This window comes from Durio zibethinus, chromosome 11 (genome assembly GCF_047325235.1).
Source record: "Durio zibethinus cultivar Kanyao isolate XHJ-2024 chromosome 11, ASM4732523v1, whole genome shotgun sequence".
Classification (NCBI taxonomy): Eukaryota; Viridiplantae; Streptophyta; class Magnoliopsida; order Malvales; family Malvaceae; genus Durio; species Durio zibethinus.
Window position 1 is genome coordinate 1757966 of NC_143172.1, and position 24838 is coordinate 1782803.

The 24838-nt window shown below is 36.7% G+C and overlaps 5 protein-coding genes and 1 non-coding gene across 7 annotated transcripts; 5 read left to right on the plus strand and 1 right to left on the minus strand.

Annotated features, from left to right (window-relative positions):
- Nucleotides 1-891: 891 nt before the first annotated feature.
- LOC111290716 (uncharacterized) lies at nucleotides 892-3978 on the plus strand (the record flags this gene model as incomplete). Its single annotated transcript, XM_022882151.2, has 5 exons — nucleotides 892-1284; nucleotides 1945-2043; nucleotides 2249-2293; nucleotides 2753-2890; nucleotides 3306-3978. Coding segments are annotated over 5 exons (1038 nt in total), but the record flags the coding sequence as incomplete, so codon positions are not given.
- A 223-nt stretch (nucleotides 3979-4201) lies between these two features.
- Nucleotides 4202-8843, plus strand: UVH1 (Restriction endonuclease, type II-like superfamily protein). 2 transcript variants are annotated; one of them, XR_016346131.1, is made up of 9 exons: nucleotides 4202-5148; nucleotides 5525-5748; nucleotides 5867-5952; nucleotides 6136-6297; nucleotides 6592-7374; nucleotides 7590-7700; nucleotides 7786-8046; nucleotides 8244-8363; nucleotides 8443-8580. XR_016346131.1 is itself a non-coding variant. In XM_089767569.1 (9 exons), exons 1-9 carry the CDS (start codon nucleotides 4289-4291, stop codon nucleotides 8651-8653), a joined length of 2922 nt encoding a protein of 973 aa, XP_089623695.1. In that variant the 5' UTR covers nucleotides 4210-4288; the 3' UTR covers nucleotides 8654-8843. The 2 variants fall into 2 exon arrangements, 1 of the variants encoding a protein (XP_089623695.1); XM_089767569.1 differs by having other exon boundaries at nucleotides 4210-5148; nucleotides 8140-8363; nucleotides 8443-8843.
- A 187-nt stretch (nucleotides 8844-9030) lies between these two features.
- On the plus strand, nucleotides 9031-12417 carry LOC111289404 (phospho-2-dehydro-3-deoxyheptonate aldolase 2, chloroplastic-like). Its single transcript, XM_089767570.1, has 5 exons — nucleotides 9031-9722; nucleotides 9826-10103; nucleotides 10192-10468; nucleotides 11557-11802; nucleotides 11902-12417. The coding sequence occupies exons 1-5, from the start codon at nucleotides 9237-9239 to the stop codon at nucleotides 12172-12174; spliced, it is 1560 nt and encodes a 519-aa protein (XP_089623696.1). The 5' UTR covers nucleotides 9031-9236; the 3' UTR covers nucleotides 12175-12417.
- Nucleotides 12418-12949: 532 nt separating this feature from the next.
- TRNAW-CCA (transfer RNA tryptophan (anticodon CCA)) lies at nucleotides 12950-13021 on the plus strand. The gene has a single exon. It is a non-coding gene; the product is annotated as a tRNA-Trp (tRNA).
- A 561-nt stretch (nucleotides 13022-13582) lies between these two features.
- On the plus strand, nucleotides 13583-15917 carry LOC111291169 (uncharacterized). The gene has a single exon (XM_022882791.2). The coding sequence runs from the start codon at nucleotides 14316-14318 to the stop codon at nucleotides 15624-15626; it is 1311 nt and encodes a 436-aa protein (XP_022738526.2). The 5' UTR covers nucleotides 13583-14315; the 3' UTR covers nucleotides 15627-15917.
- Nucleotides 15918-19742: 3825 nt separating this feature from the next.
- On the minus strand, nucleotides 19743-23450 carry LOC111290600 (cationic amino acid transporter 6, chloroplastic-like). The gene is made up of 5 exons (XM_022881977.2): nucleotides 22478-23450; nucleotides 22140-22362; nucleotides 21364-21694; nucleotides 21007-21235; nucleotides 19743-20469 (listed from the first exon to the last, which is right to left on the minus strand). Exons 1-5 carry the CDS (start codon nucleotides 22929-22931, stop codon nucleotides 19922-19924), a joined length of 1785 nt encoding a protein of 594 aa, XP_022737712.2. The 5' UTR covers nucleotides 22932-23450; the 3' UTR covers nucleotides 19743-19921.
- Between the last annotated feature and the right edge of the window lie 1388 nt (nucleotides 23451-24838).

The window sequence follows — 24838 nt, forward strand, 5'->3', positions numbered from 1 at the left end:
CCGATGACATATACATTTTTTTCTTTCATAGTATTATTTTCTTTCCATCCCCTTTTTTCCTTTGATTTTTGACCTACTCTTTTTTATTTTTTCTCTATCATTTCATCATTAACATCAATTGCCCATGGTTTTTCATTTTCATACTTTCATTCCACCTTCCTATGTCGATAAAAATCTGCTAAGATGGAGAATTCTTGTGAACACATGCCACTTACTTTTCGTGTTTTGTGGAAAAGAAAATGATATTTCTAGTACAATTGTTGGTGGTTTTTATTTCTTCAACCATTTAGTCGTATGAAATAATTTGCTAAAGGAGTCAACTCATTGAATTGTCCAATGAAAAAGTAAACGGAACAATGGAAAATTAGAGAAATTAAGTGGCCATTAGTGGCATAATTAATGGTGATTGATCGATAGTGGCATTTTTCCATGGACTATGTTGAAATAGAAAGAAACAAATTGAGAACATCTACTAAAACTAAAAGTTGACTGGGTATAGTTTTAATTCCAGAAACTAGAATCAATTCAAACTTCTTTATTCCAGAAAACGTCGTCGTTCAAAGTCTCACTATCACCGGTAAATGATGCATGTCGTTCCAGTCCTATCAACTTTACAAAAGAAAAAGAACAAATGCAATGAAACGAACCAATTTTTGTCTAATTCACGTTAGTTTTAGTAGTAAACAAAGAAAGTTGACTTACCAGCTTTCTATTTTTCTTTGTCTTTTAAAGAATTTTAGTTAATTAATTAATTAATAATAATCCCCCATGAGAAATTCTCAGTTTCTTAACTGTTTTCAGTCAACGCACTCTGCGAAATCCAAATCTCTATCTCCTTTTACGATCCAAAGTTTCCAAATTCGTTTCTGGGTTTTTCTCTGGACCCCTTAATCTCAAGTGGGTCGTAGGCTAAACGACCTAGAACAGTCCCGTTTTGCCTCTCTCGTCCTCCTCTTTGTGGCTCTGTTCTCATGTGTTCTGGTCTATGCAGTTGTTTCTACACTCTTGAACCCCAATGTGAATTCTCGGGATTCCAGATTTGAGTCTTTGGAAGTGGTGGCGAGTGGTGGTTTGGGGGGAAAGAAGGGTGTGTGTTGTAGAGGCATTGAGAATTTGGAGCTGTGGGGTGCAGCTGTGAAGTGGGGGTCTGAGTTCAGGTTCAATTCCTCTGTGGAATGTTGTCAGGCTTGTAAGACCATGTGTAGTGGCAATGATGGACCTTGCTTGCGTGATACTTGGGTTTTCTGTGGGAACAAGAAGGCTTGCGGGTCCAGATTTGGGGAGGTGCGTTCTTCCTTCTTTAATTTGCTTTTTCTTATTGTTTTTTAAAGGTTTTTTTTAGGTGAGCCCGAAATGTCGAATTAGATGGTCACCTGTTCTTAATTGTTTCGCTTTACTTGATGTTCTTGGTCGTGGTTGTTTGACTTGACCTGGTGAATGCATTAGCTTTACTGAGAATTGACATTTGACAATGCTTAATTCTGTTCCAACTGTTTTCTTACTGTTAGAAGTCTTGGTTCTGATTTGCAAAAGTCTAGTGCTTAATGTAGTCAGAGGAGAACGATTAGCAGATTTTTAGATCAAATATTATAATTTCATTTAGAAGGGTATTATTTAGGTTGCTTATTTAAAATTTTTGTTCAAGAATCGCGACTTATATATAGTTCATTAATGAAGAGTTAGCTGGAATGATCAGAGACAAAAGATACTTCTAATCCTCCTATTGCTGTTGAATCTCACATTACCAAGTGCACTTTTAGATAAGATTGGAGTGTTTTATTTGCATGCTTAGTGCCTTAGTCATCTTCTATCCTGACTTTATTTGGCGGTGCAAAAGGTGGCTTAATGTTCTATCTGCTTTTGTTGTATACGGTAATCCAAATGTTATGTTAAATTTTGAATCATGAGAGCTATAGTCTTTTATTTATCATTCTGTTCTCCCAGTGTCGGTTGAAGAAACAGAAGGATACTTTGTCCCCTGATCGGCAAGAGGCAGGGGAAACTGTTAGTTGGACTTCTGGGCTTATCTTCGGGAAAGGAGAGGTATACAACATAAGCTTGATGAAAATTTTTTAATGTGTTTTCTATTTTTATGATACTGACTGCATAATCTGATAATTTGAGTACTTTTTTCTGTTGATTACTTTTTATAAGCACAGCTCTTCTTTGCCCTTTTTATTGTTGAAATTTCATCTATTGAATAACATTTCTCCAACATTGATTATCATTCTTGGGTTTCTTTATTTAGGGTATCGTTGAAATGGGAACTGAATATGGTACTCTTCATATCAAAGTGAGTATTTTTACTTCTAGAAGACTATCTTTCTACTCTTTTTGATATTGTGGATCCTATGCATGAATATCATAGAGTTTGAGGCTATTAGTTACAGCTCATTCAGAAGCTATTATCTGTTATAATTCTTCACCTTTTTTGGTCCTTTTCTGATTTTGCTGCTAGTTAGGGTTGGAAGAAACATAAAAAAAAAAACGATGAATATCTGTGATCTTAGGAGTATTACTGGTATATGTGATCAGCATGTGCCATTTAGAATTTGTTTTCTGCTGTTTCTTTAATTTTTCTGGTTGACATGCTGAAGCACAATGAAGGTGAGCCTTATTGAGAAGCCACCAACTTAATAAGACCTTCTCCAAACAAGGTTTGGAATTCTGTATAGGTGATAAGAAATAAATTTAGAGAATTTCAGAAAAATTAAAAGATCATTGCAGTCACCAATTCCTTTGTTTGATGCAGCTTTTCCCAGACTGTGCTCCATATTCTGTGGCCTACATTCTTGAGCTGTTAACATTGTGCCATTGTGCAGGTTGCCAAATATATCGTGCAGAAAGCCGTGGACAATCTTGGGATTCAAAAGGAAATCACATAAAAGATGTAAGGAAATTTAAATGCTACTTGTTTGTTTTGGGGCTGCTGTTGTTCTAATATTGCAGCTTTTTTCTTATCTTTCCTTTTTTTTGGCCCATTAACTCTGTTATAGAATTTGTGCTTGGTTTAACTTGGAGTCAGCAACTTTCTGTGTAGACTAGCTCACTGAGCTAGGTCTTGAATCCTAACTTAGGGAAGGGGAGGTACGGTGCTGATGGGCTAGAGAGGTTCCAATTCAAATGATGATACAATTATATCTAAAAATCCATAACTCTCCTTCTATTGAAGATCTCGGCTCCTCAGAAGTAGAGTGGGTTCATGCATGTGTAGTTTTTCAGTCAAATCAATTATTCAGAGCATACGCTTCTAGCTATTGAAGATTGTATATTTCTAAAACCAAGTTTCGCTTGCAAAATTTCAGACTCCTTATGGTCCACCATTTGCACTGATTCGAGGAATTCTTGAAGCCCAAGGAACCCCATTCAAAAAGATTCCAGCAGAGGCTTGCCCTACCATAAGAAGGGGATCAGTTGCCTGGATTGGCTCTGGACCAGAGTTCTTTATAAGCCTAGCAAACCACGAAGAATGGAAAAATTCATACACTGTATTCGGTTCTGTTCTTCGAGAGGACATGGAGATTGCAGAGAAAATCGTGCAACTCCCAACCAAATCAGATGTTTGGAACAATATCAACGTCTCTGTCTTGCAAAAGCCTGTTCCCTTGATCATGCGAAGAATGAAGAAGAGTCTTGGAGATCTTAATGCAAATGTGAAATCAAATTGAAACTGGTATACCTATTTGCTTCTTTGTACACGATAGTATTCTACAATTTTATGCATATTTGGTTTTTTTTTTTTTTTTTTGAAACTTTTTTTTTTCTTGGGTCATTTTGTTGCTCTCATTTCTGTTCTTGATTAGTTGGAGAAAGGTTTTGTAATTTGTACTCAAATCATTCTATAATAAAGCTTAATCAAACAATTGTACATCAAGAAAAAGAGAAAGAGTTGGATTGTCTTCTTTGAAGCAACTCTTCCACCTGTTCACAAATGATGATTGATATGAGCTTAAGGCAACATTCTCAATGTTCTGAGCAATTCTAAAGATTTTTGCTATATTGATTGATTCATATAGAAAAAAAAACACTTATAATTGTAGCATGTTCTAATTACCAATCTTAATGTCAAATTGGGTTATGGATAATTCTCCTTAACTAAAACACTTAAGCAAGGAAAGGTCAAAGGAAATACTGGAAGCCAGCCCAAAGGCCGAGTGCCAAACGACAGCGTTTAGACCAACCTTTCACATTTGATTTTTTGCCACTGCATTCAAAGTAAACGTAAACCCCCTCCAATTCTTCCGCCCCAACGTCTCCGCCCTCCTTCCCGCCAAACCCTAGTCCTAAAATGGTCCTAAAATTCCACGAACAGATAGTCTCCGACATCCTCGAAGACCCAAACGGTGGAGTCGTAATCCTTTCCTCCGGCCTTTGCCTCCCAAAACTCCTCTCTTCTTTCCTCTCTCTTCGCTCCCAATCCAACGGCTCCCTCCTCCTCCTCCACTCCCCTCAACTCTCCCCCTCCCTCAAATCTCTCCTCCTTTCCCTCTCCCCCAACCTCCCTCTCTCCGAAATCACGGCCGATCTCCCTTCCTCTAACCGCCTTTCCCTCTATTCCTCCAATCGAATCCTCCTCCTCTCCCCTCGTATCCTCATCGTCGACCTCTTAACCGAAAAGGCCCAAACTTCCTTAATTTCCGGTGTCGTTTTCCTCAATGCCCATTCACTCTCTGAAAGCTCAACTGAATCTTTCATTGTGAGAATTATCAAAATTTTCAATAAAAATGCTTCAGTTTACGCGTTTTCAGACAAGCCTCACTCTATGGTTTCTGGGTTTGCGAAAACGGAGAGGATAATGAAGGGTTTGTTCATTAAAAGGCTTCATCTTTGGCCAAGGTTTCAAGTGAATGTATCGGAGGAATTGGAGAGGGATCCGCCGGAAGTGGTGGATATAAGGGTGCCAATGAGTAAATACATGTTGGGGATTCAAAAAGCTATTGTGGAAGTCATGGATGCTTGTTTGAAGGAAATGAGGAAGACTAATAAGGTTGATGTTGAGGATCTGACGGTGGAGAATGGGTTGTTTAAGTCATTTGATGAGATTGTGAGGAGACAATTGGATCCCATTTGGCATACTTTGGGGAAGAAGACGAAGCAGCTCGTTTCGGATTTGAAAACTTTGAGGAAGTTGTTGGATTATCTTGTTAGGTACTAAAGAAAAAGACCCCTTTTCTTTCTACATCCAAATACATGTTAATTATGGTTTTTAATGCATTTGAGTTGATAGTTGAAGGGTTTTGTTGTGAACCAAATACATTTTAATTATGGTTTTGTAATGCATTTGAGTTGATAGCTTAAGGGTTTTGTTATGAACTTTGGGGATTGATTTTTAATATATTTGTTTGGGTAGGTATGATGCAGTGCATGTTAATTATGGTTTTTAATGCATTTGAGCTGATAGTTGAAGGGTTTTGTTGTGAACCAAATACATTTTAATTATGGTTTTGTAATGCATTTGAGTTGATAGCTTAAGGGTTTTGTTATGAACTTTGGGGATTGATTTTTAATATATTTGTTTGGGTAGGTATGATGCAGTGAGTTATTTGAAGTATTTGGATACGCTTAGAGTGTCAGAGAGTTTTCGGTCTGTTTGGATATTTGCAGAGTCCAGTTATAAGATATTTGACTATGCAAAGAGGCGAGTTTATCGTTTTGCACGGTCAGATGGTACCAAAATTAAGAATCCTAATAAGAAAGTGTCTGGCAAAAAGAGAAAACTGAAGGAGGATGGCAATAATAATGATGGAGGTGAGTTGAATTTGTTCTGCTGTTTGTGAATTTCTACACCATGGCATACCCAAAATAAAAATTTCATTTAGAAGCTTTTGATGCTCTAACCTTTCTCGCTTAACAATTGTGCATGTAGGAATTGCTGATACTTCAATAAGTACAAATAATGGAGTAGTGCTTGAAGAAGTTTTGGAAGAGTCTCCAAAGTGGAAGGTGTTACGTGTGAGTTAGTGAGTTCTATTATTATCTGTTGCTGTATGTTTTCTGCATGCTTACTCCAGTCATTTGGATCTGGGATGATGTTTCTGCTTACAGTTTATGTATTATAAAAATTAAAATACTTATGATGTAGCAGTAGTCTTCACATCTGTTCTTCCCTTTTATAATTTAAATATTTTTTCATAGGAGGTCCTTGAAGAGATAGAAGAGGAAAGACAAAAGCAAGCTTCTTCAGGAGAACCTTTGTTGGATGTTGAAGAGGACAATAATGGTATAATTTTGGTGGCATGCAAAGATGAGCGCTCATGCATGCAACTTGAAGATTGCATCACTAACAGCCCGCAGAAGGTTTTATTATTTTCTTTTAGTAAATTACAATAACCTTTATTTCTATGTTATTTTGGCGCTCTTTTAGGCATTTTGTTGCTTTCCAAATTAATAAAATTATTTATGGAACTAATTTTCTCATAGCATTTCACTTTAGTGGATAGAAGCTTTAACCTAGAAAATCCTTTTTTGAGTTTGGGGTGGGGGGAGTGGTGGTGGTTATGCTATTGCTGTTCTAGTATCTAAACTGCAATTGACTATAATGGTTTTCAGGTCTGTGTATTTAAAATTGACACTGCATATTTTCTTTTGAAGGTCATGAGGGATGAATGGCAGAAGTACCTCTTAAGCAAAGTAGAACTGCGCAGCATGCAAACACCTCAGAAGAAAAAACCTAAAAAAACTCCTAAAGGTTATGGGATTCTTGATGGTATTGTTCCTGTAACACCTGCCCAGAATGCAGAAGCTAGTAGTGCATGTAAGCTGGAACATGAAGCGTTATTAGCAGCAGCATCAGAGATAAAAGGAAATCAGGCTGAAAAGGAAAATGATTCTGCAGATGATCCTGCACCTCAAGTTGGCAGCAGAGGATATGGGAAAGGAAAGGGAAGAGGAAGGATTAAAAAAGGCCCCGCAAATACACGGCATTCTAGGAATAAAGATGGCTCCAATAATACTGAGGTAGCAACAGATGATAGACCTGAAATTTCTGGTTCAGAAAATGAAGGCCAAAGAAACGAAATTAACCCTACTTTTGGCAATGGGGTTCCTAGGATGCATATTGACAGGATTGATGATACAAAAACACACAGCTCTAAGCAATTGCCACCAGTTCACTTTCATGCTCTGGAGAGAGATCAGCCAATACTAGATGTTTTGAGGCCCTCTGTAATTATTGTTTACCATCCAGATATGACTTTTGTTAGGGAGATTGAAGTCTACAAAGCAGAAAATCCTGGAAAAAAGTTGAAAGTCTATTTTCTTTTTTATGAAGCTTCTACTGAAGTCCAAAAGTTTGAAGCAAGTATTCGTAGAGAAAATGGAGCATTTGAATCTCTGATCAGGCAGAAATCAATGATGATGATCCCAGTTGATCAGGTATGATATACTGTAGTTCTGTGTCATCTGAAGAGGTGGCTATTCTGACAGTCATTCCTTTTGGGTGATAAAGCATTGATAAACTGCATAATGCTAAAAGTTAATGGATAATTTACTTAAGTATTTAGCATAGAATGTGAATGAGTATATATTTTTTTAATTATTGATTTCTTATTTCTCTGCCCTGTATGTTATGTATTACCTTTTTTTTTCAGAATGGATTCCGCCTTGGTTTAAATTCTACCTCAGAGCTACAAGGTTCAAGTTCCCAGAACTCAATCACCAGAAAGGCAGGTGGAAGAAAGGAAGCTGAGAAAGAAATGCAGGTGGGTGATATTGTTCCTCTCCTAAGTACTTTCCCTTGTTTGCTTGCTAGAAAATTTGTTTCATTTAGGATTTGCATCTTTGCAGGTAATAGTGGACATGAGGGAGTTCATGAGTAGTCTTCCAAATGTTCTTCACCAGAAGGGCATGCACATAATCCCAGTAACCTTAGAAGTTGGCGATTATGTTCTCTCACCACTTATTTGTGTTGAAAGGAAAAGCATTCAAGATCTTTTTATGAGTTTCACATCAGGCCGTCTCTACCACCAAGTGGAGACTATGGCTCGTTATTATCGAATACCTGTTCTTCTAATTGAGTTTTCACAAGACAAAAGCTTTTCATTTCAGGTAACCTGAACTAAATTTTATAAGATGGTTGAATATGATAAAATAGAAAGGCAGTGGGTTAGCCTTGAATGTATATTCGATTGGTGTATGCAGTCTGCTAGTGATCTTGGTGATGATGTGACACCAAATAATATCATATCCAAACTGTCATTACTTGTACTTCATTTCCCCCGCCTACGAATCATCTGGTCTCGCAGCTTGCATGCAACTGCTGAAATATTTGCTTCTCTCAAGACAAATCAGGATGAACCTGATGAGGCAAAGGCAATGAGAGTTGGTGTACCCTCGGAAGAGGGTTTCATAGAAAATGATGTTAGGTAAGCTGTGTGTTCTTTTTTTACCTTCCCTTTATCTTTCAGTATAAGAAACTTAACTGACTATTTCTCTCTGTTACAGAGCTGAAAACTACAACACATCTGCTGTTGAGTTTCTGAGACGTCTCCCAGGAGTGACAGACTCTAACTACAGGGCTATAATGGATGGATGTAAGAGCTTGGCTGAACTTGCACTTCTTCCCATGGAGAAGCTAGCTGAACTAATGGGTGGTCGAAAAGCTGCCCAGACTCTAAGAGATTTCCTCGATGCAAAGTATCCAACCTTGTTGTGATACTGATCCATCATTTGAATCATATATAGTTCAAAACTTTCCCCATTTTTTTTTTGCTTTTTATCACAGTCAAGATTCATTAAATTATTGGTACCATGTTGTTATTGTTGTTGGATGTCTATTTGAGTTTTCTCTTAAATCTGTGTGCAATTTTGTTACAATTATTAACTTTTTAGCCATTTCCTGTCCAGCCATCTCTTCTCTGTCTGATAACAACATTTGAGAATTGAGATATACTTAATCATAATTATAAAAAAAAAAAAAAAAGCGTAAGATATGCTCTTAAAAGTTGACATTTAACAGTAATGTAGATGATGTTTTCTTAGAACTGTGATTTTTTTATATAAAAAGACGAGAGATAAAGTTGATCATAGAATTGGTAACGCAACATTATTCCATCAATCATCTCTACCCAATTCAATCAACCCAACAAATTCAGCATAACACGCTGTCGTTTGGGAGTCATTTTAAGGGGCAAAGGCAAAAGCATCAATCAGAAAATCCGTTAAAAAGAATCTTTCTTTTCTACTGTCCATTTTCCACATCCTCCGTCACACACTCTCTGCCCCCAACACTGAAAAACATGGCGGTCGCATTCTCAGGCTCTGCTAATCTCACCGCCCCAAAACCCTCTTTAGTCGGTGCCACCACCCGCCTCCCCCTCTCCCCTCCAATCCCAACCCTCCACGTCACCCAAACACCCAACCCCGCCGTTATCGCTTGCGTTTCCGCCTCCTTTTCTTCTCCCGCCACTGGTCAAACGCACTGGTCTCTCGATTCCTGGAAGTCAAAACGGGCCCTCCAACTTCCTGAATACCCGGACGCCGATGAGCTCGAGTCGGTACTCAAAACAATCGGGTCGTTCCCGCCAATTGTGTTCGCCGGGGAGGCGAGAAAGTTGGAGGATAAGATAGCAAACGCTGCCCTTGGGAAAGCGTTTCTGTTACAGGGCGGTGACTGTGCAGAGAGTTTCAAAGAATTCAATGGAACCAACATCAGAGACACTTTCAGAGTCCTTTTGCAGATGGGAATTGTCCTGATGTTTGGTGCCCAAATACCTGTCATCACTGTCTGTTTGTTTAACAAAATCCCAACTTTCTCTAGCTAAATTTGACCCTTTTTAAGACAAAAAGTTTAAACTTTGACTTTTTTTTTCCTGATTGCTGTAATAGGTTGGGAGGATGGCAGGGCAATTTGCAAAGCCAAGGTCAGACCCATTTGAGGTAAAAGATGGAGTTAAGTTACCGAGTTATCGAGGAGATAACATAAATGGTGATGCTTTTGATGAGAAATCTAGAGTTCCTGACCCTCAAAGGCTGATTAGAGCTTATCTTCAATCTGTTGGTACATTGAATCTCCTCAGAGCATTTGCTACTGGTGGTTATGCCGCTATGCAAAGAGTTTCTCTATGGAATCTCGATTTTGTTAGACATAGTGAACAAGGAGACAGGTAAATTCTTAACTTTTGAATCTCTTATTCAGGCCTTAGGCTTGTTTCTTGTTGTTTGCTTTAGAATCTGACTTTGATTTATAATTAGGTACATGGAGCTCGCGCAAAGAGTTGATGAAGCTCTGGGATTCATGGCTGCGGCTGGGTTTACTATTGATGACCCTTTAATGAACACAGTTGATTTTTGGACGTCCCATGAATGCCTCCATTTACCATATGAGCAAGCCTTGACCAGAGAGGATTCAACGACTGGCCTCTATTATGATTGTTCTGCTCACATGCTTTGGGTAGGTGAGAGGACTCGGCAATTAGATGGAGCACATGTTGAATTTCTCCGGGGTATATCCAATCCTCTCGGCATAAAGGTAAATGGTGCTTATAAATTTATAATCTTTAAGAATCTAAAAGCATTGCCAATTGTTTATAAGATTTGTTTAGATAATGATCACATTCCTGTTACACTATTTTGACAGTGAGTAAGAGCTCTTTTAACGGTCTTTTTTTTAATTATCATTAGTATAGCAGTAGTTTATTCTACACTGGTAAGAGGTAATGGATACTATTATGTTGATGGGCAAGCGGGTTTAAGTTTCATATGCTTTTGTCTCCTTGCTATTAAAATGGAGCTTAATGTTAGCTAAGAACCTTAATTTTGATTCCAATAGAGAACCATCTGTTAATTGAATTCAAACTGTTGTTGGGAAGTTAACACTCATCTGGTAATTAGTTTGATTAGTAAGTATGCCATCTGTGCATTTGAACACGCTTAAACAATTGTATGACTTTTGCTTGTTTTGAGATTCATCATGGCATCAACCCTTGTTCTGGAACTTCATAGTGAAACCTTGGTTCAGCTGTGTCTACTGACAAGAGTTAGTTCATGAAGTTGAAGGCTTCAAGCTTTCATGTATTGGGTACTTGAAGTGATTGAGTAGGCTCAGTTGTTCCTATTTGAGTATGGAACTGTGCAACTCAAGTTTTAGATAATTTATACTTCTTAGTTTTTAGCGTCAAAATATCAAACCATAAATGTAGTGAACAATTAAGTTGAGGATTTCATTATTGTAAATTTTAAAGTTGTTGAGTAAGCTTATTTGATTTGTGTAGGTGAAGCTCAAGTGCATGTCAGTTTCAAGTTTTAGTAAACCTAACCATAGTTTTTCTTTTTCTTTAATCGGTGACAGCAGAGAAAAAAGCTTGACATAGTTTTAGTTGTGTTATTTTTGAATAGTACATTTTTGGTTGCTGTAAATTTTAAAGTTGTTGAGTAAGCTTAGTTGATTTGTGTAGGTGAAGCTCAAGTGCATGTCAGTTTCAAGTTTTAGTAAACCTAACCATAGTTTTTCTTTTTCTTTAATCAGTGACAGCGGAGAAAAAAGCTTGACATGGTTTTAGTTGTGTTATTTTTTAATAGTACATTTTTTATTGCTGATTATCTATATGCATCATGTAGGTGAGTGATAAGATGGACCCAAAGGAACTTGTACAATTGTGTGAAATTCTGAACCCTCGGAACAAACCTGGAAGACTGACAATAATCACCCGCATGGGAGCCGATAATATGCGGGTAAAGCTTCCACATCTTATTAAGGCTGTGCGCCAGGCTGGGCTTATTGTCACCTGGGTGAGCGATCCCATGCATGGAAACACAATAAAAGCTCCATGTGGCCTCAAAACTCGTCCATTTGATGCAATCAGGGTAAGAACTTTGGAACTTACGTTTTTTAGGAACCATTTTTGGATCATAATAAGCCTAAATGAGTTTTTTTTTTTTTTTTCTCTTTTACATTGTTCTCAGTCTGAGTTGAGGGCATTCTTCGATGTTCATGAACAAGAAGGGAGCTACCCTGGAGGAGTTCATCTGGAGATGACGGGGCAGAACGTAACAGAGTGCATAGGAGGGTCAAAGACTGTGACCTTTGATGACTTGAACTCTCGGTATCATACACATTGTGACCCTAGGTTGAATGCCTCACAGTCATTAGAGCTAGCCTTTGCCATATCAGAGAGGTTGAGGAAGAGAAGGCTCAAGTCTGCTAAGGAACTTCTCACCGGGAACACAGTTAATTAGTAGTTCTTTGGAATAAACCAGTCAACAGTTAGTTGATTCTGTTGAGAATAGTTATTTAGTTAATTTTTGTTTTCATTGTCTGGTTTTTGCAAAGGAGAGAGCTTTTTGTACTACTATAAATAACTTCCCTTCCCAGAGGGAGCTGTGAACTTTTCTTCTCCTTTGATACTTATCAGGTTGTCCGTGACTTTGTGAGATTGTGTATGGATTTTTATATATAGAATTGGTCATCTCTGTTCTTCATTTTACGTTGGATAAAAGCAGTGGCAAAGGATGTTGGTTTTTCAAACTTGAACACCCACCCAAGAGGGAAAAAAAAAAAAAAACACTTGAAAACCCAATCGTGAGGCTTCAATTGCATGGTCATTGTGCGTGCCAACTTCTATTTATGGCTTCTTTTGGTACGATTATTGAAAATTTGCTATGCCCTACAAATTTGACAAATCGGACAAGGTAGGCCAAACTAGGATATACTTCGAAGGATGTCAATTGACTAGAAGAATGGGACAATGAGTGAGCTGGTAATGTTTTAACCACCACGCGCTCAATGTAGCTTTCAACGTTTATTAGAACAAAGAATATTCGGTTCACATGATGAGGTGCTTAGATATTTAGGAAAAAATCTTAAATCCCATGCATTGAGTTTTCCTTCACATAAAACTAAGTAATAAAGGATCCTATAAACAGAGAAGAAAGCCAGATGCCCCTTCCAGTTTGTCTGTTTGTGGAATTTGATGATAATGATATAAATTTTTCTAGGAATAATGGTACAAACGGATCCGTGGCGCAATGGTAGCGCGTCTGACTCCAGATCAGAAGGTTGCGTGTTCGATTCACGTCGGGTTCAAAACCCCAATCCTCAGTGGGTCCATACCTTTTTGACTTCTTTTTCTTCTCCCTTTCACTTTCACGCAACAGCATAATCTTTCTCAATTCAAAGATATTTCTAACATATTTTGACACCGCTGAATGCAGAACATCCTAGAAAACAATATTGAACCAACAAATCCATAATCTCATACTGAATGTTGAGGTCTGAAGGGCAGAGTTTTAAAACGGAAACTCCCGTGACGTTCACAGTCTGAACTCTAATATCAGAATTGGCAAACCAACTTGGTCGTTTACTCTTTTGCATGGTTCCAAAACTATGGACTGTAAAGAACTGTCTCGTTATGGTGTTGGCCTGTGGCGGAACAAGAACTTTTAGGATATCTGGATCTCCCGCAATAGTCAATAGCCAAAATGGCATTTGTCACTGCTCGTACTGAAAGCAAGGCGAAGGCCCTGCATTAGACTGCTGCTTGATCTATTCATTATTACAAAAGGGGGGGGGGGGTTTATGGAACTTTCAAGCATTGACTACATATACAAGCAGGAACATCAAGAAACTAAAAGCTGATCAAAGCATAAAGCACATAACTTCAATCTATAGAAATTAAATAGAATTTTGAAGCATAAAGTTATGGGTGCCCCAATCAAAATGAAGTAGGATAAACAATGGCAACATCATTTACTAGTTAGAAATATTTACATTAAAACAATGGTATTTTCTCAGATACGTGAGACTACCAAAATTTAACTTTGATTATTGAAATAAAAGTTCTGCACTCCAACAAGTTGGAACAATGGTATCCTCATCAATGGCGGTCCATTATACATACGAAAGGCCCGAAATGAGACCACTTTTAATTATATCCAATACCAATCCAAGTGCCCAACACCTGGCGCTGCACCTCCATCAGCTACAATGTCAGTCCAACGCAAACCCCTCCGCCCTGTCTCTTTTTGACAGAGAAACATGGAGGGAGTGGGCTCAGCCTCAGCCCCCCTCACACCTCAGCCACTTTGATTAGCTGGACGTTAACTACTTCATTTGCGTGTTTATTGCCGGTATCTTACATTTCCACAGTTCTACTTATAACCTTAAAAAAGTCATACGTGTTTTGCTGTCGCGTCACACTCCACCCCTCCCCTCGCGCACGCTAGCCGCCCCCATTCTCCAGGCAACCCAAGTAACCAACCAACTGCCTCCATCTTTACTGCCCTTCCAGACCCTCCCTCAAAAAACAAATGCTCCCCATCTGTGCTAACTTACGCCTCCCTTCTCTTTCCCTTATCCTACACACACCACCACCTTCGCAATGTCAACTGCAACTTCTCCTCCTCCTCCTCCTCCACAATCCTCCTCCGCCACCGCGAAACGGCGGGTTCCGCCGCCGTGCTGGAGTAAGGAGGAAACCCTGGCGTTGGTTGAGGCTTACAAGGAGAAATGGTTCGCTCTTCGACGGGGGAACCTGAAGGCATCTGACTGGGATGCCGTGTCCGCCGCCGTTTCTTCTGCATCTGATCCTGAGATTACGAAATCGTCCGTTCAATGCCGGCATAAGATCGAGAAGCTGAGGAAGAGGTACCGTGCGGAGAAGCAACGGAGCCTTAAAAATCCAGGCAAGTTCTCTTCTTCTTGGGACATGTTTCCTGTGCTTGATGCTATGAATTTTGCATCGACGTCGGTCGCTGGATCTGATGATCAAGATCATGTTGTTGATCATAAAGTTAGTGTATTTGATGGGTTTTGCTTGAAATTGAAGAATCGTGAAAAGATTGATGGGAATTCTGGGTCTAATCTTGGTTTTGATCATGATTTTAGAGATGGGTATGGTTCAAAATTTGATTTTGATCACAAATTTGGAGCTGGTTATGGGGTGAAATGGCAGGGTAATAGGGATTTTATGGCTAAAGAAATTAAAAAAATTAAGAGTGATGGTAGAATCGGCGATGGTCATGGTTGTATGGTTGATTTTGACCATAGTTTTCGTCAAGGTGTTGATAGTGTTGGAGAGTTTCCTCTCAAGACCTTAGGTGATAGGAGCTTTTTGAACCTTGGATTCAAGCCAAAGAATTATGGTAGCCCTAATATAGATTGTGATTATGATAATGATAATGATTTGGAAGAGTATATCATTGATGAAGAAATGGGATTCGGAGCAAAAGTTTCAGGTGGTTGGGATTCAGTGCATCAAGGTTTTCATCCGGATAAATGTGGTAGAGTGGATAGGAGCTTTAACCCAGGTGTAGACTGTGGGGGTTTGAATGAATTAGCTTCTTGTTCAAGGCCAGGGCTTGGGACGAAGAATGGTAGTGCTGGAGTCAAGAGGGGTGTGGATCCAGTTGAGGAGATGGTTTCCTCCATTAAGTTGTTGGCTGAACGGTTTGTGAGGATGGAGAAGATGAAGATAGAGATGGTGAAGGAGATTGAGAAGATGAGAATGGAGATGGAGATGAAGCATAATGAGATGATGCTTGAGTCACAACAAAAGATCATTGATGCATTTGCTGAGGCGTTGTTGGAAAAGAAGAAAAGGAAAAAGAAACCAACCTTGCGGTCGCCTAACATGAATGGAAATGGGATTGAAGAATGGCAAGGAGATGATAACAAAAAAAGGTGGATATAGTGTCACCTAATGTTCAGATAGTATAGTTTACTTACCTAGTACCATCTACGTTATCTTCCAAGTTGGCCAAAATGTTTTTGGAAACAGAGCAACCTAGTTTAATGCTCTTTTTTTATTCAAAATCAAGAGGAATTTAACAAAAATGAGATTGTCTCTCATAATTTGCCAGTGTCCTTGATCTGTTCACTGTGAATTTGTGAAGGCTTTTAATCCTGGATTAAGTATTATGACTAAAAACAACATGATTAAGTTTCTGTAACTAGATTTAATAAATGCAATTCATTTTCCTTAGATTGAATTAGTCATGACTAGATTTATATGAAATGCACATTTCTTCAATATTTAACCCTACATATAGTACATAACTACATATATAACTGTATGTGTGCATGCTCTGTGTTTTCTTTCATCTTAGAAAGCAGCACTTGATGGTTTCTTTGATAATGGTTGTAACATTGATGGCACATTTTTGTTTTATTTTTTATAATTATTGATGCATTGATATTGAATGTTTGAAGACCATGGGTGTTTGTTAGACCTGGAACAAATATAGTGTGCAACATGAGAGGCTCAGGGGTCGAGTTCATTGCTTATGTTCTTTATATGCATTTTATGGTGCCTGGATGATATCCTTCTTACTATTTAAGGTGTCTGTTCTGCACATATAAGTTTCCCTTTACAAGCATGGGAGTCAAGGAAGAGTGGGATAAGCCCAAAACCACAACCAAACCATGAATCTGGAGATGCATATCCAGTGTAATTTGATTGTGAGAAACACATGCTTATTTCTTCGCATTTTTTTTTTTCTAGTTTTAGTCTATTCCCAACCCACTCCAAGCATTTCTGGAGTAACTATTAGCATCATATCATGGGTGTGATCAAGTGACAAGTCAAGCGGACACATTTGGAGTTCCAAGTTAAATCAACTACAAGACTTGATTGAGCTTCTTTTTTTTAATGCTCAAAGCTCAATGTGAGGGGAAAAAAAAAAGGTGTACTTAAACTTGATTTGATTAGGTTCAATGATTTACTATATATGATTTTATGTATCATGTAATATTTAAAATGAATTAAAATAAAAAATATTTAAGCTTGTGGGCTGCACGAGTACAAAATATACTCGAATTCGACTTTAATTGGTATTTGAAGTTCAAATATTTTATAATTCAAGTATAAGTAATTACTTATTCACGAGTATTTCTTGCATCCTAGTTTGAAAAAAAAAATGCAATTCTTTTATAGAATTATTATGATTTCATGTCTTTTTTTTTTTAATTTAAAATTTTTTTTTTTTATAGAATTCTTATATTTTCATGAACTTGGGTAACAATATTAATTATGATGAAAATGCAAAAGAAAAAAAAAATAAAGATGGGACTACTCTTATGCATTTGCCAACAAAGAAATTTGTAATGTAATATTTTAATCTTCGTTAAAAGATAAAATAATAAATTGATGAGATAAATTTTGTCAAAAGAACTTTTACATACAAAATTCAAATAATTTTCACAAGTTGTAATGTTAGATTTGAATTAGACATTTAGGTTAACAATTTTTATACGTTATTCTATTGTTAGTATTTCATGATTAAATTCTCTTAGACGTCTCTCCACAACTTATTTCCACAATTTTAGTCTAATTTTCATCACAAATTCGCCTTAATGCACGCTTTTTACAATGTCCAAAATCCATTTTTGAAATTCCTTAGCATGTTTTTTTTTTTTTTTAAGTTTATTTATCAGTTCATTTATCTTCTTTCATTTTCAATAATGAGGCGAATTTTTTTAAAATGTTTTAATCTATTTTAATGTCTAAACTTTTATTTATTAATTCATTTGAAAGGTATATTTTCAAACTCAATTTCTAAAAAGTGTTTCAACATTCATGTCACATGAATTAATAATATAAACATTGAAACTTACGTGATAAATTTGCAAATCCTTCAAGAGTTTGGCTTGCCCTAAATTGTATCTAGGGTCGTCAATCCAACCCGTTCCCGATAGATTTTAATCCGACTCAATCCTATGAGGTCAGATTTTTTTTTTTTTAAATTTGAGTTTTGGGTTGGGTCGGGTTTGGGTTTTAAGCAAACCTGACTCGATATTATATAAAAAAATTATTTTTTAATTAATTATTTAATTTTTTATTTATATATATTTATATAATGATATTTTTAAATATTTATATTTAAAAAATAATATTTTATTAATTTCGAATCGGATCGGATCATATATGATTTATATAGTATCTGATCGAAATCGGATTTGTGTATGAAAAAACAAAAAAAATTTCGAATAGAGTCAGATTCTGATTTAATAATACATAAAATCGGATCAGGTTCGAGGGGAGTAAAACCCGCCTTGAACCCGACCCAATGCCAACACTAATTGCACCCTTGGCTATTTCAGACGTGGGAAGCATTCCAATTTCCAACATTGCATTTTGATTTTCCTAGCAAAAAAACTAACACAAATTCTGGGTGTATGATTTGTGTGCTTAGCATTTGTTGGAGCCGAAATGCTAACAAATATGACATCATCATGTTGTTTTATTCAGTTTATAAGATAAGAACAGACATTCGTATACAGAAGTGAAAAGGAGAAGATATATGATATGTTTCAGGTTCATGGATGAAATAATAGTTCGTTCCACCAACGTTTGACAATGCAAGGATGGCAATGAAGACGAGAGAGTAAAATCAGCTTACCATTCTCAATGTAAATGAGAGCAAAGGAGACAATAGAAAGCAAATAATGAAATGTGAACCCATGAGAAGAAAGAAGGCCACCAGGAAGAAAAGATTGCTTTTAACCAATCAAAGTGGGCAAAGAAGTACTTGAAAAAGGCGTATTTTACATCAGATCCCACTAAATATAAGATCCTTCTAACTCAAATAATCAGCATCATGAACGATATGAACAGATCACAACTTTATAATGTGACCCACTAAATAATGTAATTGTATGAATATTTTTCTTATCATTGAAAATTCTGTAGTTTTCAGTACAATCTTGTATGGTTATATTAATGTTTATGACTTCAGCTGTTAAGGTTTTTCTAGTAGATTAAACTAACTATTGACTTCAGCTGTAAAGGTTAATATTTCTCACAGTTGCATTGCTTTATATTCAGAATCAAAAAGGCCATCGGCATTTGGCAGTGTGTATTTACCTTAATATCTCGTCTAGGTAGTATATAAGTCATGTGATACTCGCATTCCATTTATGAGGTTTTGTATATTTTGATTCGAAATTTTTACGATTTTATTTTATAAAAGATGTTTTATAAATTTTAAGATTATGTCTTAATTTATATGTTATAATAGATCTACAGAATTTTTCAATAAAACTTAACATTCATGTTAAGTTTAACACCGAATCACATCAAATATTGAACAAACTCAACGCAAAATATTTCTGATACAAACACAAAACATATAAATTTATTGAATCACACTAAACGTTAGGTAAACCCAACACAATACAAAGCACACAAATCTATCGAATCACGGTAAATATTAAATAAACTCAACATAAAGTATACATAGATCACAAGATCACATAAGATTCTAGAGGTGGCTTCTATGGTGTAACATTTAAATTTCGTCCGATTAATAACCGTTTTGATATTATTTGTGAAAATTTACACCAAATATGAGAAATATTATCAATTTTTACCCAAAAATCTCAAAATTTTATCATATAAAAAAGACCTCACATATTTAAATTTAAACATCTATTTAAATGTCATGACAAAATCCATAAAATTTTCCAATACCAGATTGGGGTGTTACAAGTCACGTCATTCTTTTTTCAAGCTTTTGGTTCTATTCTATGGGATGATGATGACTTTATTATTCAAAGGGAAAATGGTTGTATTAGCTGACAACATGCCCATTTTGGGTGAGCTAGCAAATGACAAAGAAAAATGAGTTGGCTTATGCTTTTCCTCCGAGAGATTCAATATTGGGTTCATATCATTGTATGGTAGGTGGCTGAACTCAATCATCCTCCCACTCTTCAAAAGTTTATGTTATTGACCTCTCTCGCACATCTGGCGATGGAATCAGAACCATGACTCGGATGAAAGGGAGAAAAAACAAAAGGAAAGATATAATAAAGGTATCTTTCTCTCTCAATCGTTTTTCCTTTCAGGTATTTTTCCATGTTTTTATCATATTGGAGTAGTCGTTTGATGATCATTGGTATTGTACTCAATATGATGAATTCTGTGAAAAAGAAAATAGGAAATCAATGAAAGGAAAAGACAGATTTTCTTTTGATTGAACTTAATTGTTAAACATCTAGCTTAGTTAGTTGGATAGATGGGTCTGGCACTTCATTTACAGCCATCTCCATCTCCATCTCTTCTGCTTCAAAAGTTGAATGAACTCCATATAATACATAGAACACAGTAATCAAGCATGCCCATATAGCAAACCTTTGGAATGAGAGCATCTTCAGTGTGGTCATAAGGAAGACATTAAGGAAAATAGATATGACGGCTAGCCAAGGCATGAATGGCACTGACCACACACTAGGCCGACCAAGGCAAGGGACCATGTACTGGAAGAAGGCTGTAATGGTGATTATGATCCCACCAAATAGAGGTAAACCCCACCATTGCTGTTTCAGTTTCCATGATATTGAGAAGCCTATTGCACTTGATGTAAGGAGGAAGAGGAAGAACAGCGTGCGGAAAGGTGGATTTTTGTTTGTTATCACATATTTTCTATAGATAAGAGCATTGGCCACCAGGTAGAACACCAACAGTGTGCCGATGGAGATAATTTCAATCACTATGTCCAGGTCTGTGAAGAGTGCTATCGATGCTGTGCAAATTCCTACAATCATGGAGACAGATCAAATCTCTTTATTTCTTTATTTCTTCTTCCTAAATTACTCAATTACCACACTGAATATATAGTCCTTCTTTTATGTTATTTTTTTCTTTTCAAGCTGATATGCTAGGCTAAGAGAAAACAGTAATAACCACAATCACAATATATGGTTCGTTTGACTGAATGATATAAATAAATTATTTGATTATTGGAAGTGTCCTCATTAATTTGAGGAAGGAGAGAAAATCAAACTATATCAGACATGATGGTAGTGTGATTTTTAAATGTTTCGTCAATGTATAAACTGCATCACCCTTTTAGGGAATTGAAAGAGCTAAGTTAGTTACAAGAGAAGGAAATTTATTCTGAAAACTAGTTGTATCAGACGTATGAAGGATGCACCATAAAATGTCATTTTTGTTGAGAAAGAAAAAGGAGAGCACTTAATTCTCATGTCATGTACTCTTTGTGAAGTGTGAATGAGTTAGTACAACATAGAACGTTCATGAAGAAGTTAAGAATTCGGAAAAATTCACATACCCAAAAAGAGTGTGGCATTCAATGGGGTGCCTGTTGAAGGATGCACCTTAGATAGCCAGGATGGCACTAGCCTGGCCCTTCCTATAACACATAGGTACCTGGCTTGGCCTAACATGGCAACCAAGAGAGAAGCTACTATCCCCAAGCTTGCTCCTGCCCCAACAACATTCCCCGCCCACTTCCAACCAATTTTTTGAAAAGCCATTGAATATGATGCCTTTTCAGCTATCTATACATCATATACGAAAAGAATGCCATACAATTATTTATCAAGATTGTTCCACTAAGAAAAACTTGACACATCTATATATATTTCAGGATTTTGAGTTTTGTTTGATCAAGTTTAAGATGATTGACCTGATTGTAAGGAACCATCATACACAAAGCCAAGGCCATGAGGCAGTAAAGTGCCGAGACAATAAGAACAGAACCGATGATCCCCACTGGAAGGCTTACAGGAGGGTTTTGGATCTCTTCAGCCAAGGTTGAAACTGAGTCATAGCCTATGTAGCTGAAGTAAACTATAGCTGCTCCATCAAGCACACCTCTAACACCATAAGGAGCTAGCCCTCCTGGCTTCACCAAGTTATCAACACTCCCATTGTAGAAACCGATGATTATGATGAATCCAAAGAAACCAACATGGAAGATTGTCATAATAAGGTTCAAGATTGAGCTTTCCTTTGTACTGCAATCCCAAAATGAAAAATCCATCACTTTCAAAATCCACTGAAACAATAGTAAGAATTTCTTTTTACTTTGTCTTCATTCTTCAACAACAATGAATAAAAAATAATAAGAAGTGTAATAGTTATTGTTAGCTTGGTCATAATAAAAACAAAGACTGACAATAGATTAATGGTATAAGTTGGTAACAACAAATAATAAATTAGAAAACTTGTCCATGAACATATATCCAATAACACTAATCACTTCCTGTCCAACAACCAAACCCAATTATCCAAGCCATTAATAACCAGATAACTAAAGTAAATGCCCCCACTTCTCCCATTCTCTTGTTAAAGAAATATCTAGCTACAAAAACCGGCCTGTCATTAAGATTAATAGAAATAGTAGCAAACAATATTAAAGAATTTTGAAGTACATAACAAAAAGGTAGTAAGAGATCAAACCTATGGCATAGACAGAGAGTGAGAAGAAGAACAATGGCAACAGCTATGAAATCCAACTTGTTATAGCCTTCTAGCAATCCATGAACTTCCACTCTCCAGGAGTTGGGATCATTTACTCCAAAGGCTGAGCATACATACTCCGTAAAACTTCTTGCCACCGCGGCGTTTGATAATACATACTCCATTAGTATGTTTGCTCCAGCAAAATAGCCCACAAATTCTCCTACACCATTCCAAAATAAAGAATGGAAATGGAGAAGTTGATGATATTTATTGCTATGTTATAATCATTTCAATAAAAAAGAAGAGTTATAAACTTATAATGTAATGATATATACCAAAAGTCACTCTCAGGTAACTGAAGGCACCGCCAGCAACAGGAATCTGGACTGAAAATTCAGTGTAACACAAAGAAGACAGAAGTGCTGATATTCCAGCTATGATATAGGATATGAATACTGAAGGACCAGAGTCATTGCGGGCAACACGGCCAGTGGTGACAAAAACTCCAACACCAAGCATTCCACCTATGCCAAGAGCTACTAAATCATACCACCTAAGTTTCCTCTTCATATCAGCACCAGACCTTAGCCTCACTTGGTTAAGCTCTTGGTCTGGGGTCCATGTAGCTAGCATTCTCTTTCTAAGCCTATGAGGGATTTGTGAAAGAGATTGGAGATAGTTGAAGGAGAAAGCTTTGTTGTGTGTGGATGGAATGGTTGCCATGTTTGTGACGGAAATAAGTGTTTTGTGGCTTTCCGTGAGAAGCTTGAGGTGAGGGTTTATATGCATTTAGGAGAAAGAGTATGTCTGTATGTGTGTGTGAGTGTGTGTGAGAGAGAGAGAGAGAGGATATATTGGCTATTTGCTAGATTCTTTTTCCAAAGTTTGATGGAGAACCAAATTTAGCTTTATTGAAAATACCTAGTTGTCCTTTGGGTTATTCAGACTGACAATTATACCCTTTAATCCCTCTCTCCTACTCAAACAGCTTTTTATAGACCCAAGACTCCCAAAGCCGAAGGGGTTCTTCTGTTATAGAAGCATGCAAAGAAAAAGAAAAAGGCCTAGCCATTTTGAAAACAAGTTTTGCAAGAGGAATATAACTCTATATGAGGACAGACTTTGACGTAATCTTTTGGAATTTCCTCATGAAACTTCGAAAGGAAGTGACGAGCTTTGTTAAAGCAACTAAAGATTGTTTCACCATCAGTCTCAAGAATAATTGGACTTGATTCCTCAACAGAACATCACAGTTGCAGCGGCAGATACAGTAATATAAAAATGCCTTCTTCCAGAAAGCCTTTAAATTTAAGAGTGTAACACGTGTATGTGCACTAAAACAAAGGTTGAAGTTTTCCCTAATTATATTACCCAAACTGTGACCACTCACCATATTTGGTCTGATGTGTGATTAATTCAAGTTTATCGTGAAACTGTATATTTTTATATAGTTTTGCATTGAAAGTTCCGCTTAAAAGTAAAACCAGTTGGAATATGGTGAATATTAGAAATCAACATCGGACTGATCAGTAGCAGGTATATAGAAAGCCTCTGTAACAGCTTGGCTAGGTTAATTTTCAGAGTTAAAGATTATCAATCATGTGGCCAGGAATATGCATCTGCCGCCACTATGAGGATGCGCATCAGTTTTCTTGAAAGCTTTTTCTTCCTTTTCTTTATCCTGTTCTCATCTAGAAACAAAGCTTTCGGCGCTTCATGTTACCATACTTCAATTCAATGGTCGTTCAACATCTAGGCTGTGCAACAAGTTGCAATCCTTCCCTTTTTCTTATTAGGCCTTAAACCCCTCTTTGCCTGTAAGACGTATAATTCAGTCACAAGTCCTTAGTTCATATAATTCAATCACATGAGCAGGAAATGGAACAGATTAAAGCTCGTGTTGATTAGCCACATAAAAAAAGGAAACAAAATCACCGAAAGAAAAAGACATGAAGATGGCTTTCACCATCAACACAACAGGTAAAACAATCAATTAACTGTCCGTACATTATGCTTCTAAGTTGAAGAGGTTCTGCTTTCGCATAAATATTTTAAGTTTGATACCTACACTTTTGGTAAAGTGCATGGTTTTGACAATTGGCTCAAGAATCAAAATCACTTGGACAATGCAACAAGTAATTGATATTTTAAGCATCTGGAATATATCGTTTGCCAACCTTGTGAATTATCAAGATTTGGTTTGATCTTCCTGAATGTACCTTTTCTCCATCTAGTGAATTCATATAGCTAGCTGATCTATAGAGTATATACCTGGTTTTCCTTGCTATATTCTTTACCTCATCGATCTCAATAACCTGGTTTCAACCTATCCCCATTTCAAAATTGTGGGAATTAACTTAAGTTCATTGCATCCCATTGATAAGACTAAAGGATATTTGTAGACAACTCATTTAGTTGGGATATTTTTTAATTTAATTTTAAGATTTTAGTGTTTTGTTTAATTTAGGATTATTTATTTTGTTAATTAATTTATGATTTTTTTTTTTTTTAAAGTGAAAAGTTTGATTTGGTTTGAAGTTTAGTGTTTTAATTGAAAAAAAGAATATATTGATTTGAGATGTGGATTTCAATTTGAAAATCTAAAATTGACTTTGATTAGAAAATTGGAACTGAGAAAATTTTATCCTATTGTGATTTGAATTAGAGGCATATAAAAAAATTTCATTAAGATCAAT